This window comes from Mustela putorius, unplaced genomic scaffold, assembly GCF_011764305.1.
Source record: "Mustela putorius furo isolate JIRA1106 unplaced genomic scaffold, ASM1176430v1.1 tig00000698_pilon_pilon_pilon, whole genome shotgun sequence".
In the NCBI taxonomy this organism is placed as follows: domain Eukaryota; kingdom Metazoa; phylum Chordata; class Mammalia; order Carnivora; family Mustelidae; genus Mustela; species Mustela putorius.
Window position 1 is genome coordinate 3,426,572 of NW_025421449.1, and position 15,713 is coordinate 3,442,284.

Here is a 15,713-nt window from a genome sequence, read left to right on the forward strand (position 1 = left end):
CAGGCTCTCTGCTCAGCAGGGAGCCTGCTTCCCTTTCTCTCTCTCTGCCTGCCTCTCTGTCTACTTGTGATCTGTCTGTCAAATAAATAAATAAATCTTTAAATGTTCAGTAGAATTCAGTGAAATAATCTGACCCTGGGATTTCTTTAAAAACAAAAAACAAAAAAACCCAAAATACTAGTATGTCTGAGGGAACTGAATTTGTTTAAGTGTCAATAGTGTCAATATGTCTTATTGCTTATAGCTTAGAGAGGAAGTGACATCTGTTTACTGATTTTACATCAAGATTAGAGTTTCACATCACAGGAAAAAAAATTTCAAGTCACAGAAATATCAGGCGTAAAAACGACACCATAGCTATGGCTGTCAGGAGAGACAAGAATTTTATTCTACATTTGATTTGCTGTTGTTTATTCTGATATAACAGTGCAATGGAACACTTAGTGATAGACTTTCAAAGAAAGCCTTTCTGAAAGAGTTGAGTTTTTTGGGGGGTGGGGAAAGAATTCTAAAGAGCCATGTATCCAAGAAGTAATTTTCAATAACAATATATAATACAGCTGAAAATTGAATTGGATAATGGATAACAAAAGACACAATGTTTTCTTCCTTAGTGATAACATAGTTTCTGGGGTGACTGGGTGGATCAGATGGTTGAGTATCCAACTCTTGATTTCGGCTCAGGTCACTATCTCAAGGTGGTGAGACTGAGACATCCACAGGGAATCTGTGGGAGATTCTCTTTCTCCCTCTCTGCTCTTCCCCCACTCTTGCGTGAGCATGCTGGAGCACTCTCTAAGATCAATAAAATTTTTTTTAAAGAAGAAATAATATAGTTTCTAAATGCCAGTCTCCCTTTATAGTAATTAATGTCTGGGGTTTTTTTTAGGTAGGCTCCACACCCAATTTGGGTGTGGGGTTCGAACTCATGACCGCAAAATCAAGAGTCCCATGCTCTACTGACTGAAACAGCCAGGTGCTCTTAATATCTTTTTTTTTTTTTTAACTACTATATAGCTCTCAATCTCACTTATCTTCCCTAGAAAACAACAAAAATGAATCCAGCTGTTCAATACTCTTCTAATACTGTGAAACAAAAGTAATCATTCAAAACAAGCATCTTTACTGGTGTTTGAAGAATTTAATTGTGACTTTGTTACCTTAGGACAAACTGGAATTGGCCAGGGAGGGACATGGGAGGTATGTTCTCCTTTTTGACCTTGGTAGTAGTTACACTGTTCACTTCATGATTATTTGTTAAACTGTGTGTGTGTGTGTGTGTGTGTGTATTTCATGTACTTTTCTATGTATATGTTTCATCAAAAAAGATAAAATAGTACATATTTTTAAATAGCTTCCTTAAGCAAATTAAATAAAGATCTCATTTAAATTCACTTATTCGACCTGTCCTTTTGTAAAGATGTTAAGGGGCAGAAATAGAACAAAAGCAAAAATGAATGAAATTTTTGAGTTACTGTCATTTACATCTTTCAAGAAAAGTCTCAATGTGGCTAGATAGATTAAAACCTATTTCCAAAAAACAAAAAACAAAAAAAACCCTATTTCCAGGGGCGCCTGGGTGGCTCAGTGGGTTAAAGCCTTTGCCTTTGGCTCGGGTCATGATCCCAGGGTCCTGGGATCGAGCGCTCTCTACTCAGCGGGGAGCTGTTTCCCCCTCTCTCTGTCTCTGCCTGCCTCTCTGCCTATTTGTGATCTCTGTCAAATAAATAAAATCTTAAAAAAAATAAAACCTATTTCCAAGTAAAGTATATTTTTTTCAAAAAAGATTTTATTTATTTATTTGAGGGAGAATGAGTGAGAGAGAGAACATAAGAGAGGAGAAGGTCAGAGGAAGAAGCAGACTCCCCAAGGAGCTGGGAGCCCGATGCGGGACTCGATCTTGGAAGTCTGGGATCATGACCTGAGCCGAAGGCAGTTGCTCAACCAACTGAGCCATCCAGGCACCCCTCCAAGTAAATTATTAAAAATTAATACAGTTTAGGAAGCCTGGGTGGCTCAGTCAGTTAAGAATTGGACTCTTGGGGGGCGCCTGGGTGGCTCAGTGGGTTAAGCCTCTGCCTTTGGCTCAGGTCGTGATCCCAGGGTCCTGGGATTGAGCACAACATCAGGCTCTCTGCTCAGCTGGAAGCCTGCTTCCTCCTCTTTCTCTGCCTGTCTCTCTGCCTACTTGTGATCTCTCTCTGTCAAATAAGTAAATAAAATCTTTAAAAAAATTTTTTATTTTTAAAAAGAACTGGACTCTTGGTTTCAGCTTAGGGCATGATTTTAGGGTGCTAGAATCAGCCTACACTGGGGATCCATACTTAGCAGGGAGTTGGCTTCTGCTGTCCCTCTCCCTCTGCCCCTCCGCCCCAAATGAATAAATAAATCTTAAAAAAAAAAAAAAAAACAAACTTAATACGGTTCCCTCTTTCTCTAAATTTAAAGATTCCTGTATATAAAGTGGAAAAGGCACAAATCCATCTCCTTTTTACTTAGTTTATATTTTCCAGAATTTTTAAGTGTCTAAAGAAATGGCACTTTCTTTCTTTCTTTCTTTCTAAGACTGTATTTATTTATTTGACAGAGAGAGAGATCACAAGTAGGCAGAGAGACAGGCAGAGAGAAAGGGAGAAGCAGGCTCCCTACTGAGCAGAGAGCAGGCCTCGATCCCAGAACCCTGAGATCATGACCTGAGCCAAAGAAAGTGGCTTAACCCCCTGAGCCACCCAGGTGCTCAAGAAATTGCACTTTCATGGTGGCCTTTGATTCTGGACTGAGAGCACTTTCTTTCTATTCCTTCCCAAATACATCACCTGTGCCTTTGTTTGCATGACACCACCTCCTCTGGTGAGCACCAGCTCGGGCTCGGATATCTCCTCTTCACTCTGCAGTTAGATGCCATGCTTTCGAACAGGTAATACCGTACCCCTGTTCCATGTGCTGCAGCACAGTTCTGGCAAAGTGATTTTACGGCTTAAGGCCAGCTCAGAGGCCCCCCAAACAGATCGCCACTAAGACCACTTTTCTCTGCAAAGCTGGCAGTCACTGGTGGCCTGCTTGCAATGGGGCAGTTATCTCTGGCAGTATGTCTCTAGGTCAGCGTGGTTTCTCCAATCACAAGTTTATAACTGCCTCAGGGATGAACAAACAACATCTTTGTTTTTATCTCTTAGATCAGAAACAGAAACTCTCTGAGCAGTGACTACCCTCTGTGTTTGGCCTAGGTCTTCTTCCCTTGCACATTCTCCTTTCAGAGCTGTCAGGCTTCCCTCACAACCCACCGTAACCAAATAGGTTCCTTTTCTGTTTCAAAAAACACAGTACAGTGGTTCTTTAGTTGTCAGTTCTTACAAAGTCCTTCTTAAGGTAAGAACATTTTTATTTTAGCTAGGAATAACCCAATGCTGGTCTATTACTGTGGTAACAACTCTCGAAAGGGCCATACAAAAGAAAAATGTGGCTTCTACCTCCCAAAGTCATTAAAGACTTTTTCTCTTTCTTATTAAGGCACCCAGAACACACAATATTACACCAAGCCAAAAGGACCAATTCTCTTCATGGAGTAGAATAGCAATTGGCCGTTACTTATTAAATTCTTACGGCAATGAGCAATGACTTGCTTTCTCGTTTTGTTTCTCTTTGAATAGTAGATGAAGTTGATTTTTTTCCAAGGCTGCTTCTCATCACCAGCATTCCTGATCCTTGACCTATGCAGCTGTTAATATGCTACACACATATGCTCGGGCCCCTGAACAGCCAGTGCAGTTAACCTTTCGGTTTTCTCCAAGTCAGTCCCTATCTTGTTAGTGAAATTGATGTTTTTTCCTTCTAAACATAATAATCTTATCTGGCATAAAACCATATATAATTCATTGGTATTTATGAATCTTTTTCTCCCCAAGGGTTTCTGGGCTTGTGGGTTCTCATGTTCTGAGAGAAGCATGTTCATTCATGGTAATGCCAAAAAGTGGGCTACTATAGCTACTTCACAAACACAATTATTACCTCTTGTGCATTTGGGCATAGGTAATTGTGGGAGGCCACGTTTTACCTTTATTCTCAAAGTGAATTCCCTTGACTGAATATAGGTGAAAGATTACATTTTCTGCAGCTAATGACTAAAAAGTAAAATATTGGACACTGAATCAAAGGATACTTTATTCTAACTATCTGTGTTCAAAGGTACTTCTCCATGTTCTTAATTCACCCTCATCGTTCTGTACTATAATTGCCTATTAACCGTCTGTATGCCTCAAAGACAGGAAGCCCCTAGAAGGCAGGGACTGCATCATAATGGCTGCTTTTATCTGCAGGGCACACGGTCTGGCAGATGGTACACCCTCGTAAGTATTTCTGTTGATGTGTTAGTACTGCATTCAATTCAAAGTCTAATTCTTAATTAGCCACAATTTTAGACTAATTGGCACACACCATTGCCCCAACATTTATGGAATGACTTCTAATCAGAGTTCATCACAGTTCAAACAGGTATGCCCAACTTCAAATACCTAATGATCTCTACCTAAACACTGAGCATTTTTATGGGAGGCAGCAGAAACAATGCTAACCCCGTGATTTGAATCTTTCTGTTAATTCAGACTTGGCTACTAACTACCTGTGACCTTTGGCAAGTTGCTTTAACCACACTGGTTTACAGTGTGGTTACAGCTCTTAAAACTCCTAGGAGGCATGAACCAGTAAGGGTACTACCAACATAGCAAGCCCTTGTTAACACTAGAGGGGGCTACATCCATGTCACCACTGGGGTGGTGAGGAAGACTTAGAGGCAAAGCATCTTGAAACTGGAAGACTGGCTCTCCAGCCACGGCACATTCTCTCTGCCATCACCCCCCTCTTCCAGAGGGTGCAGCACCCCCAACTTGACTTTCATCCACACACCTCTGGAGCTGTAATCCTAATTCCAAAAGAATCAAGTTGGCTTGAGTCATTCCTACAGATTTCTTTCCCTGTTCAGTCTACTTTCTTTCTTAATCAAACTAACAACAACAACAAAAAAGCAATTATTGGAAAAGCCCCAGGAAATGAGATGGCGGAGGAAAAAGAATCATATCACACTGAAGCTGGGGACTGGGAAAATAAGTAAACTACAGCTGAATTAATTAGCAGCTTGCCACTCAAACCAAAGCTACCACAGTTACTCTGACAACAAGAATACCACTCAAAAAAGAGGAAAGGTATCAAGGAAAATAAGAAATTGACATAGCGCTGCAGGGTAGGAGCCTGAATGCCTGCCTAAGAGGGAATCTGGTCACTGCCATGTCAGGCTCTGCAGTAAGAACTTTGCAGCTGCTGAAATGATGTCATCAATTAAAGGTAATGGGGTCACACTAGGCATTTGGCAAGAGAAGTGCCCAGTACCCAGATAAGGAAACAGAGGATGAGGGGGGAAGGAAAAAGAAAAAGCATTTTTTTAAAGCTAAAGATTATTTTGAAGTTATATACACACACTCTCCTCCCAGCTCCCAAAAATGTATGGCCTTGAAAATGTATGACCTAATCATTACAGAACAAGTGAAATGAAGAATCCAAAACCTCTCCCTTGTATCAACTTCTGTTTCCGTTTGCCCAGAGGCACAATGACATGCTAACCTGACAGAGACGGCATAAATTGTGGTTGTTACAGAATGTGGTCTGTAGGAGAAAGATAAATGCCACCCTGAAGAACCCTTTTTATGGAAATTTCATAGGTTAATTTAACACTCAAGAAGCAAAGCCTCAACAGTCAGAGACCACCTACTTTTCAGAATATGGGCTATTCCTGAATAAAAACAGATTACAAAACAACTTTAGAGAGGGACTATAGGTGAAAAGTCTACTAGAACAAAATAAATAATTCTTTTTGACTAAAAAAAAATGCAGACCCAGTCCTACAGAGGTAAAATAAAAAGTAAAACTCCCTAGGTTAAAATCAACGTATTCCTATGAGTTCAAGTAGTCAGGGTTCTAAGAGACATCACAACCTCAGCAGATTCAAAAATATTTCTTTTCCTTTAGGACATTAACATACACACACACATACGTGTGTGTGTGTGTGTGTGTGTGTGTGTGTTTTGCCAGACCTTTACATCAATGATCCTCATGAGAAGAATGAGAAAAATATATTTTACTGTTAAAAGGAGAACAACTTGTTTTCTACTCTTATCTTAGGACACATGCCAAAGGCTTTCCAATTCACCCTGTTATGTACTGACCTTTAAAATGTTTCGCCCATCAAATGATTCTCTTTCCTTGAAGATGTATTTGCCATCAGCTGTATAGAGATTGTACCTGCCTTCAGCTGTAAATATTTCAAAGATAATGTTAGAAGAGATGCTTGGGTTATTCACATTTGTTTTCTTCTGGGTTTCTATAGGTACAACAAGCAAAATCCTCATGTACTACTGGGATTGTGGCATAATAGGAGGGAAAAACATCAGTCTGAGTCAAGAGGCCTGGCGTCCAGTCTCAGTGCGGTCATTAATTCAGTACACATTTATTCATTCAACACTGTCCAAGTACTCAAGGTATGTTACCTATGTAATTAACCATATTCTTTTTTTTAAAGTATAGTGGACATACAATGTTATATTAATTTCAGGTGTACAACATAGTGATTTGACAATTCTATACATTACTCACTGTAGCCACCATCTGACACTCACTATCTGTCATGCAATGTTATTACAATATTACTGGCTGTATCCTCTATGCTGTACTTTACAGCTCTGTAACTTATTTATTTTATAACTGGAAATTTGTACCTCTTAATCCCCTTTACCTATTTTGCCAACCCCATCCCCACGTCCTCTCTGGCAACCACCAGTTTGTTCTCTATATTTATAAATGTGCTTCTGTTTGTTTGTTTTTTTAGATTCTACATGAAAGCAAAGGGGTGCCTGGGTGGCTCAGTCAGTTAAGCCTTTGGTTCAGGTCATAACCTCAGGGTCCTGGGATCAAGCCCCAGGTCAGGCTCTCTGCCCAGCAGGGAGTCTGCTTCTCCTTCTCCTTTCCCTCTATGCACTCTCTCTCTAATAATAAACAAATACACTTTAAAAAAAATGTATAGATTCTACATATACATACAACCATTTGGTATTTGTCTTTCTCTGTCTGATTTATTTCACTCTGCATAATATGCTCTTAGTCCATCCATGTTGTCACAGTGGCAAAGTTCATTCTTTTTTATGGCTGAGTTGTAGTCTGTTGTGTATGTATACACATGTACACACACCCCCACATACATCTTCTTCACCCACTCATCAGAAATACAAGAAATAACAAGTGTTGGCAAGGACACAGAGAAAAAGGAACCCTCATGCCCTGTTGGTGGGAACACAAACTGGAGCAACAGTATGGAGGTTCCTTAAAGAAAAGTGAAATAGAAATACCACATAATCCTATAATTCCACTTCTGTTTTAAAAGAAAATGGAAACACTAATTCCAAAAGATATATGTACCCCCATATTTATTGCAACATTATTTACAATAGCCAAGATATGGAAGCAACCTAAGTGTCCATTGATAGATGAATGGATAAAGAAGATGTGGGGGGTGTGTTTGTGCTTGTAAAATGAGCCATATTATTAGGTAAATTATGTCTCCTCTATGGACTTCAGTTCACTTACGCAGTTCCAGGTTAAGACTAGGTGATCTCCAAAGGTTCCCTATGGTCTAAAAACCCAAGATTTTGTATAATCTACATGCATTTTTAAATATGTAAAAATATTTAAAAATTCAAACATTTGTAGTAAAAAATGCTGGCAACATTAATTTGGGTTGCAACCAACATTAAGTGGGCTGGTTTAAGGACTTCCCCAAAATGAGAGAGCCCCTTTCAGTTGCAATCAAAGGTGTCTTTACAGACATTCTACACAGAAATGCAGCAAATCTATGACCTTGTGTTAATTTAGCTTGCTAATCCCAAAAGACATCCGTAAAGTATAACAGGAAAAAGGATTTCAAAGGAGAGGGATGGCAGGTCAAAAAGAGTGAAACACCATATTCTATGTCCTTTTCAAGTAAAAATTAAACCAGAGAAGAACCTAAGGTATAGAAAATTCAAAGCATCGAGTGCCTGGGTGGCTCAGTGGGTTACGCTGCTGTCTTCGGCTCAGGTCATTCCTGGGATCAAGTCCAGTATCGGGCTCCCTACTTGGTGGGGAGCCTGCTTCCCTCTCTCTCTCTCTCTTTGCCTGCCTCTCCATCTACTTGTGATCTCTCTCTGTCAAATAAATAAATTTAAAAAATCTAAAAAAAAAAAAAAAAAAAGAATTATTTAACCCTCAGAATATTTTCCAAAAGATCAACCCCTTTCCTGCCCACCAAAAGACCCTCAAAAATATCTGTACTTCCAATTCTGGAATATGCTCTTTTATTATATATAGATATGGAGACTACAAAGTCAGAATTGGTAAAATATGTCCAGGTCGGTAACTCCATGAGCATAACATATGTTAACTAGTCCACCGGAATTACACTTTGGTAACTTCTAATGAAAAAGTACTCTCTTAATCAAAGATCCCAAAACCATGTATATTTCCCAAATTAAAAACTGGTCTCCTGTTAAGAGGAGATGTGAAACTTTAAAGATATATTTATTTAATTTAGAGAGACAGAGAGAACATGCACATGCATGTGCCCCTGGGGTGGTGGGGCAGAGGGAGAGGGAGAGAGAATTCTAAGTAGACTCCACACTGAGCACAGAGTCTGAAGTGGGGCTCGATCTCATGACCCTGAGATCAGGAGCTGAACAGAAACCAAGAGTTGGACACTCAACTGACTGCACCACCCACATGCCGGTGCCCCAAGAAGTGATGGGAAACTTTAAATTCATACTAAGCAAATATCAATTACAAAGCAGTAATGAGGAGTGACTGGGTGGCTTGGTCAGTTAAGTGTCCAACCCTTGATCTCAGCTCAGGTCTTGATCTTGGGGTCCTGAGTTCAAGCTCCGTGTTGGAGCCTACTTAAAAAAGAAAAAGAAAAAGAAATAAAAAACAGTAATGATATCTGAAGATTGAAATGGGTTTTGAGGGGTAGGGGCATAGAGGGAGAGAGAATCTCAGGTAGCCTCCATGCCCAGTGCAGGGCCCCATGGCGGGGCTCAATCTCACAACTCTTAGATCATGACCTGAGCCAAAATCAAGAGCTGGATGCTTAACCAACTGAGCCACCCAGGCGCCCCTGAATTATGTATTTTAAATGAGTGAATCATACAGTATGTGAATTATATCTCAATAAAGGTGTTATATTCAAACTATCTCTAGAAGGAAAGGATAACTAGACTGTGAACTAGAAGGTTTTCTTACATGGAGCTCTAGTGCTAACTGAATATAAATCTGGAACCACACAATTTAGTAGATACAGATTCCTTTATAATTCAACTCTTCTATGTCAAAATGTGGTTAATAATGGAGTATGGTAAGAGTTCTCAAGCAAGATTTAAGGACTAGGGCATTTTCAGAATGTATTGCTGATAGCATTAAATGTCTAATAAAATACTGTCTATACCTGCACTGTCCAAATTAGTAGCCTCTAGCACATGTGATTATTTAAACTTAAATAATTTAAATTAATTAAAATGAAAAGTTTACTTTCTCAGCCTTGTAGCAACCTCTAAGTGCTCAATAACTACATGTGGATAGTGGCTACCATACTGGACATCAGGTAGAGAATATTTCTATCATCACAGGGAGTTCTACTGGATGATACTGGATACGATATGTCTTCTGAACCAAAGAATTGAGTGTATATTCTAGAGTTATAGAACTATGTCTTTACGTAGAGATGTTTAAAAGTACCTCATCTCAGAGGAACTGACTATGCTTCCAAACTTAAAACTGACCACCCAGAACAAAATAAATACTACAGGGGCGCCTGGGTGGCTCAGTGGGTTAAGCCGCTGCCTTCGGCTCAGGTCGTGATCTCAGGGTCCTGGGATCGAGTCCCGCATAGGGCTCTCTGCTCAGCAGGGAGCCTGCTTCCTTCTCTCTCTCTCTGCCTGCCTCTCAGTGTACTTGTGGTTTCTCTCTGTCAAGTAAATAAATAAAATCTTTAAAAAAAAAATAAAAATAAAAATAAATAAATAAGTAAATACTACAGACTCCTTTAAATGTTCCCAGTGGACAAGATACCTATAAATGTATATGTATATACAAGCATATATAAATATACATATATATATATGCACATATAAATGTGAAATATTCTGGAAAATGTATTTTCTGAAATTCCAAATATTCTTCTGCAATACTACTACCCAAATGCAAAAAAAAAAAAAAAATTAAAAAAGTATTGCATCAGAACAAGTATAGAGTTTTGGATTCTATTAAGTACCCAAACAACAGTCTATATGCTTTGACTGAGTCATTTGAACCAATTTTGATCTCAGTGCTCCTGAAGGTAAAATAGTGATTTATTTAGAAAAATCTTAAATAAAATATAATCTAACATCACAAAACATTAACACTATAACTAAAATGTGGACAACTACATATCTCTTAGTCCTACAATGGCAAGTGACTTCCAGTTGGGATCTTTGGTACATGTCTGAGAGAAATAAAAAGATGTACAGCTGACCCTTGAACAATGGGGATTAGGGGCACCAACCCCCATGCAGTTGAAGTTCGTGTATAACTTCTGACTCCCCTAAAACCAAACTACTGTTGGCCAAAACCCTTACTGATGATACAACCAGCCAAATAATACATATTTTGTAAATTATATGTATTATATACTGCATCCTTACAATAACGTAAACAAGAAAAAAGAAAATATTTTTTGCCTGACTTTATTTGTTTGAGAGAGTGAGAGTGAGAGAGAGCACAAGAAGGGGGAGGTCAGACTCCCCACTGAGTAGGGAGCTCAATGTGGGGCTCAATCCTGGGACTCAGGAATCATGACCTGAGCCAAAGGCAGATGTTTAACTGACAGCCATCCAGGTGTCCCCCAAAAAAAGAAAATTGGAAAGAACAGAGGTGCCTGGGTGGCTCAGTGGGTTAAAGCCTCTGCCTTTGGCTCAGGTCCTGGGATTGAGCCCCGCACCCATCGGGCTCTCTGCACATTAAGGGGTCTGCTTCCCTTCCTCTCTCTCTGCCTGCCTCTCTGCCTACTTGTGATCTGTGTCTGTCAAATAAATAAATCAATTCTTTAAAAAAAAAATTGTAAGGAACAGAAAATACATTTATAGTATTATACTGTAGTTACTGAAAGAATTCCTGGTATAAGTGGACTGGCACAGTGCAAACTGTTGTTTCAGGGTCAACTGTACTTTGACAAGAGGGACACACAACCTGTCCTAAAGTATAAATCTACAAAGAGTTTATGGGTTAAAGTCCTGATGGAGTCCTCTTCCAACCTAAACTTCCTAAAACCAATGTCAGGTCCTAAACAAAGGAAATAAAACCCGAACATGAGATTTTTGGTGCTGGTATATTTCAAGCAAGTTTTAGAAGAAGCTGCATGTAATTTGAATATGTGGCTCCTGATCAGATGATGCTGACTGTGCTGGAAAAGCTTTCACTTGGGGGTAGGGTGGGAAAGGCAATGGGAAAAAAAAGAAGAATCCTTTTTGAAATGTAGGTAACCATCCCAAATGAAGGGTTAAAGCAAGGCATTCTTACCTAAGGCTCAGAGTCCATGAGAGGAAACATTATTACTCTTAACACCAGGTTTCTCAACCTTGGTGATATTGACATTTCTAGATACTTCTTTGTTAGGGTAGGCTGGCCTGTGCATTGTAGAGAGTTAATAAGCAGCCTCTTCCCACTAGATGCCAGGAGTAGCAACATACCCTCAAGCCCATAAGTGTGACAACCAAATGTCCTGGGGTGAGGGGAAGAGGGCACAGGGCAGAGTTGTCTGTAGTTGAGAACCACTGGACTAACCTAATCTTCTCTCCTACTTTCTTTATCTTTTTTTTTTAAAGATTATTTATTTATTTATTTATTTATTTGACAAAGATCACAAGTAGGCAGAGAGGCGGGCAGAGAGAGAGAGAGGAGGAAGCAGGCTCCTGGCCGAGCAGAGAGCCGGATGTGACACTCAATCCCAGGACCCTGGGATCATGACCTGAGCTGAAGGCAGAGGCTTTAACCCACTGAGCCACCCAGGCGCCCTCCTTATTTCTTTTTTCCAAGAAGACACCAAGTATTGCAGGGGACACACTTATACTAAAATAATTTTTCACTGTTTACCTAAAATTTACCTGGGCCTCTTGTATTTATTTTCGCTAAATCTGCCAACCCTATGTGCAACAAAAATCAAGGATCTGGAATGTCACAGTCCCACACAAGATACGTGCCCTCTCCACTTCCACTGTGCTCATCAAAACAAGTTAGAGATTCAAAGGAAGAAGATTACCAGACAGTCTTGGGTAGCCAGTCTTGTTTGAACCCCAGGAATATCACAAGGCCTTGCTGATCATAAGCTATGCTACAGTTCTATGCGGGACTTACCATTGGGGTCCTTCCTAAATAGAGTGTTCATCACCGTTGCGTGGAGTTTCACACTATTCCACTCTTTCACTATTAGTCCAGATGCCTGAAAGTGTTCCAGCACTCGATCGACTAATTCTTGCAGCCTGAAGAAATTGAAGGAAGAAGTATAAAAATCTCAGTACACTCTGAACCCCTGATTATTGATTCAATGTTTATGGAGTATCTATTCTGGGCCACTCACTGTAAAGACCCTGCACGAGGGGAGGGAGAGGAAAGGCTACAGTTCCCACCACCTCCCCGGGGTTCACAGCCTTGTGGAGCAGACGGTCATGGAAACCAGTCACTGAAATCCATCATGGGTAGTGGGAAGGGCGGGATCAACTGTACATGACGAGGGCCAGGTTTTCACAGGAGGTTAAAACATGATCTTTAAGGAACACAGAGGCTTAGAACATCTCACGACAGGGCTCGAGAAGCCAGGCTCAACAGAGTTGCCTCAAAGGAAGTGCCTTATTGCTTCATCCAGTCAGAGAACCTAGAGCTACCATGTGGTCGATATGTTTCTGCCAGGCTCAAAGGAGGTCTGGTATGATTTTAAAACATTTGCTCCCTGGGAAGGAACCTGAGAAGATCCTTGGACACTATCCCAGTGTTTCACAGAGGCTGAAGTGGAGTACCGATGAAGAAAACAATAGGCAAATCCACAGGCTGCGTGATTCCTTCCCATGTGGACTCCATGTAGCTCTAAGCAGTAAGAGTTCTGCAGTGGCTGAGTTCTGGCTTGACGACAGTCTTTCACTCTAGAACTTCTCCCAGAAGCAGTTCTTGCACAGAAGTTTTCATCCTGTTCAGGTGTTTTGCTCAAGGGCCTGAAGAACTCCCTTTACCATTTCTTTAAGGCCGTTGTGGTGGTGATGAACTCTACCAGCTTTTGACTGTCTGGGAAACTCTTCGATTTCTCCTTCAGTTCTGAAGAACAACTTTGCTGGCTGTGCCAACAAGAGGGGTCAGCAACCCCACAGGGGTGAGTCGAGCAGATCATGGTCTGGGGCCTCAGGAAGGAGCCATCTTCTCTGTCCACCCACTCCTCTGATGGTAAAATGCAGCCTGTAGCTTCTCCATATCATGCCAAAATGTCTACCGTGAGACTGAAGCAGCTCATGCTGGATATGTGGACGGTCCCCATCAAATGACAGGGCAGTGTGCCTGGTGGCACTTTTGGGGGCAGCTTGCCCCTTTCCACCTTCCCCTCAACCTTCTCGGAGATTTGTGCCAATGCTCATTGACTTCCTGGTGCCGAGTCATCTTCCATGAGTCACGAGTGTGCTAATGAACAAAAGACTTCACGTTTTTAGATGTACTAGTAATACTCTTTGTATGAAACATCACCTCTTTCCTGGACACAAGTAGCCCTGAGAAGTTTAGAGAGTTCATGAATCTTCCACTGCTTCTTGGGCCATGGCCCCTGTGTGATGGCCCACAGTGTAAGCACAGTGACCAGAGAGCAGCTGCTCCTTGAGCAGGGCTAGACAGGTTTGCTTTATGTGAGATGTGGGCCAAGCCTAGCCCTTGTGGCCCATTTGTGGGAGCTTGCCCTGGGCAGAACATTCTGGCTACAGCAACTCAGTTGCTTAATGTCTGTCTCCAAGTGGACAACAGCCTCTAATATCCCGACCCTCCAGTGATCCTTCCCCCATTTAGATGTGAGCAAAACAACTCCTTTTGCTTGCACTGCATGCACTGCAGCAAGAAGAAGTTACTGTCCTCCAGAAATTGACTTGGAAGCACAAATGATTATTTTCCCTTTCATGGTTTTCAGGCTCCAAAGTTCCAAATTAATCTTCTTAAAATTCTAATTTACCTTAATTGCTTTTTACGAAATACTGTCTACTAATCAAAGAACATGTACAAAATGAATAAACCATAATTAATAATAGTAACAATAAAGTAAATACCCATGTCCCCTCCACCAAACTTCAGAACCAGAACACAGGGCAGGGACTAGGGCTGAATGAAGTAAGTGAGGAAATGACCTCGGGCACAAAATTTAAGGGAGTGCCAAAAAATGCAGTAACCAAAATAAATCATGTTTTAATGCAATATTTTAAAAAGTCAAAATTAATGCCAAAAAAATCCCATGATGGGGGCGCCTGGGTGGCTCAGTGGGTTAAGCCGCTGCCTTCGGCTCAGGTCATGATCTCAGAGTCCTGGGATCGAGTCCCGCATCGGGCTCTCTGCTCAGCAGGGAGCCTGCTTCCTCCTCTCTCTCTGCCTGCCTCTCTGCCTACTTGTGATCTCTCTCTCTCTCTGTCAAATAAATAAATAAATAAATCTTTAAAAAAAAAAATCCCATGATGAACAAAATATCAAAACTTTGAATGAAGATGAGATCGGTGTTGCTGAGCTCCCTTTGCATCAGGCTCCAGTGTGGCCTGGCACAGGGTAGAACACGAGAACACACTCATCCCTCAAGATGTTCTGGGCTCTGGAGACCCCTGTGACTCTGCGTGGCTTATGACCTTGGCACTCAACACACGTCTTCTCATCAGGCTTCTTCCACTCAGCTTGGCAACTGCTACCTCTGTGCCTTCTGTTCCCTGAGCCACAGGATCTACCCCCTCCCTCCACCTGTGCAGATCTTACCATCCTCAAACCGCAACTCTTCCATGAAGCCTTTCTAACCACCCTAACACCCTGCACTCCCCTGTATCTGTGAGCGGTGATTCTGTCCTTCTCTGGAATGCCGATCCCCTTAGCATTCTCAGGGACAGTCCCTTGCTGCTGCACATCTCTCTGTCCTGTTCCCTTACTAGACTGCATGCCCCTGAAAAACATGTTATATTTTCTTCTATCTTCCAGAACACCATTATACTTGGGTTTCAGTAACTGCTGGCTATGACTGCTTAATTGATGGATGTGACTAGTTAAAAAGTGACAAGTGAGGAGTGCATGGGTGATTTAGTCAGCTGGGCATCCGACTCGTGGTTTCAGCTCAGGTCATGATCTCATGGGTTGTGAGTTCGAGGCCTGAGTCATGCTACGTGCTCGGTGGGGGAGTCTGCCTGAGTTCTCGCCCTCTGCCATTCCCCCCAACTCGCACACACACTCTCTCTCTCAAATAAATACTTTTTAAAAAAAAAAAAAGTGGGAAGTGAATGTAAAAAATAAGCACAGTCTTGAAGGATTGCTGAAGATTCACAGATAAAACTGGTAAGGAAGGACACTTCGAGCAGAAGAAACAGCATGTACAAAGATGTCAAGGCATGCACGAT

At 41.2% G+C, this 15,713-nt stretch overlaps 1 protein-coding gene across 6 annotated transcripts in view; it reads right to left on the reverse strand.

Moving 5' to 3' along the window:
* Window positions 1–15,713, reverse strand: part of ASCC1 (activating signal cointegrator 1 complex subunit 1) — a 99,226-nt gene that overhangs the window by 18,392 nt on the left and 65,121 nt on the right. For 5 of the 6 annotated variants that reach the window (XM_013044227.2, XM_004769486.3, XM_013044229.2 and 2 more), the window contains exons 8-9: window positions 12,460–12,584; window positions 6,216–6,301 (exon numbers count right to left, since the gene is read on the reverse strand). In XM_013044227.2, coding sequence (XP_012899681.1) covers window positions 6,216–6,301; window positions 12,460–12,584 — 211 coding nt within the window. The remainder of the gene's footprint in view (window positions 1–6,215; window positions 6,302–12,459; window positions 12,585–15,713) is intronic. The other variant, XM_045083467.1, reaches the window with a different exon arrangement.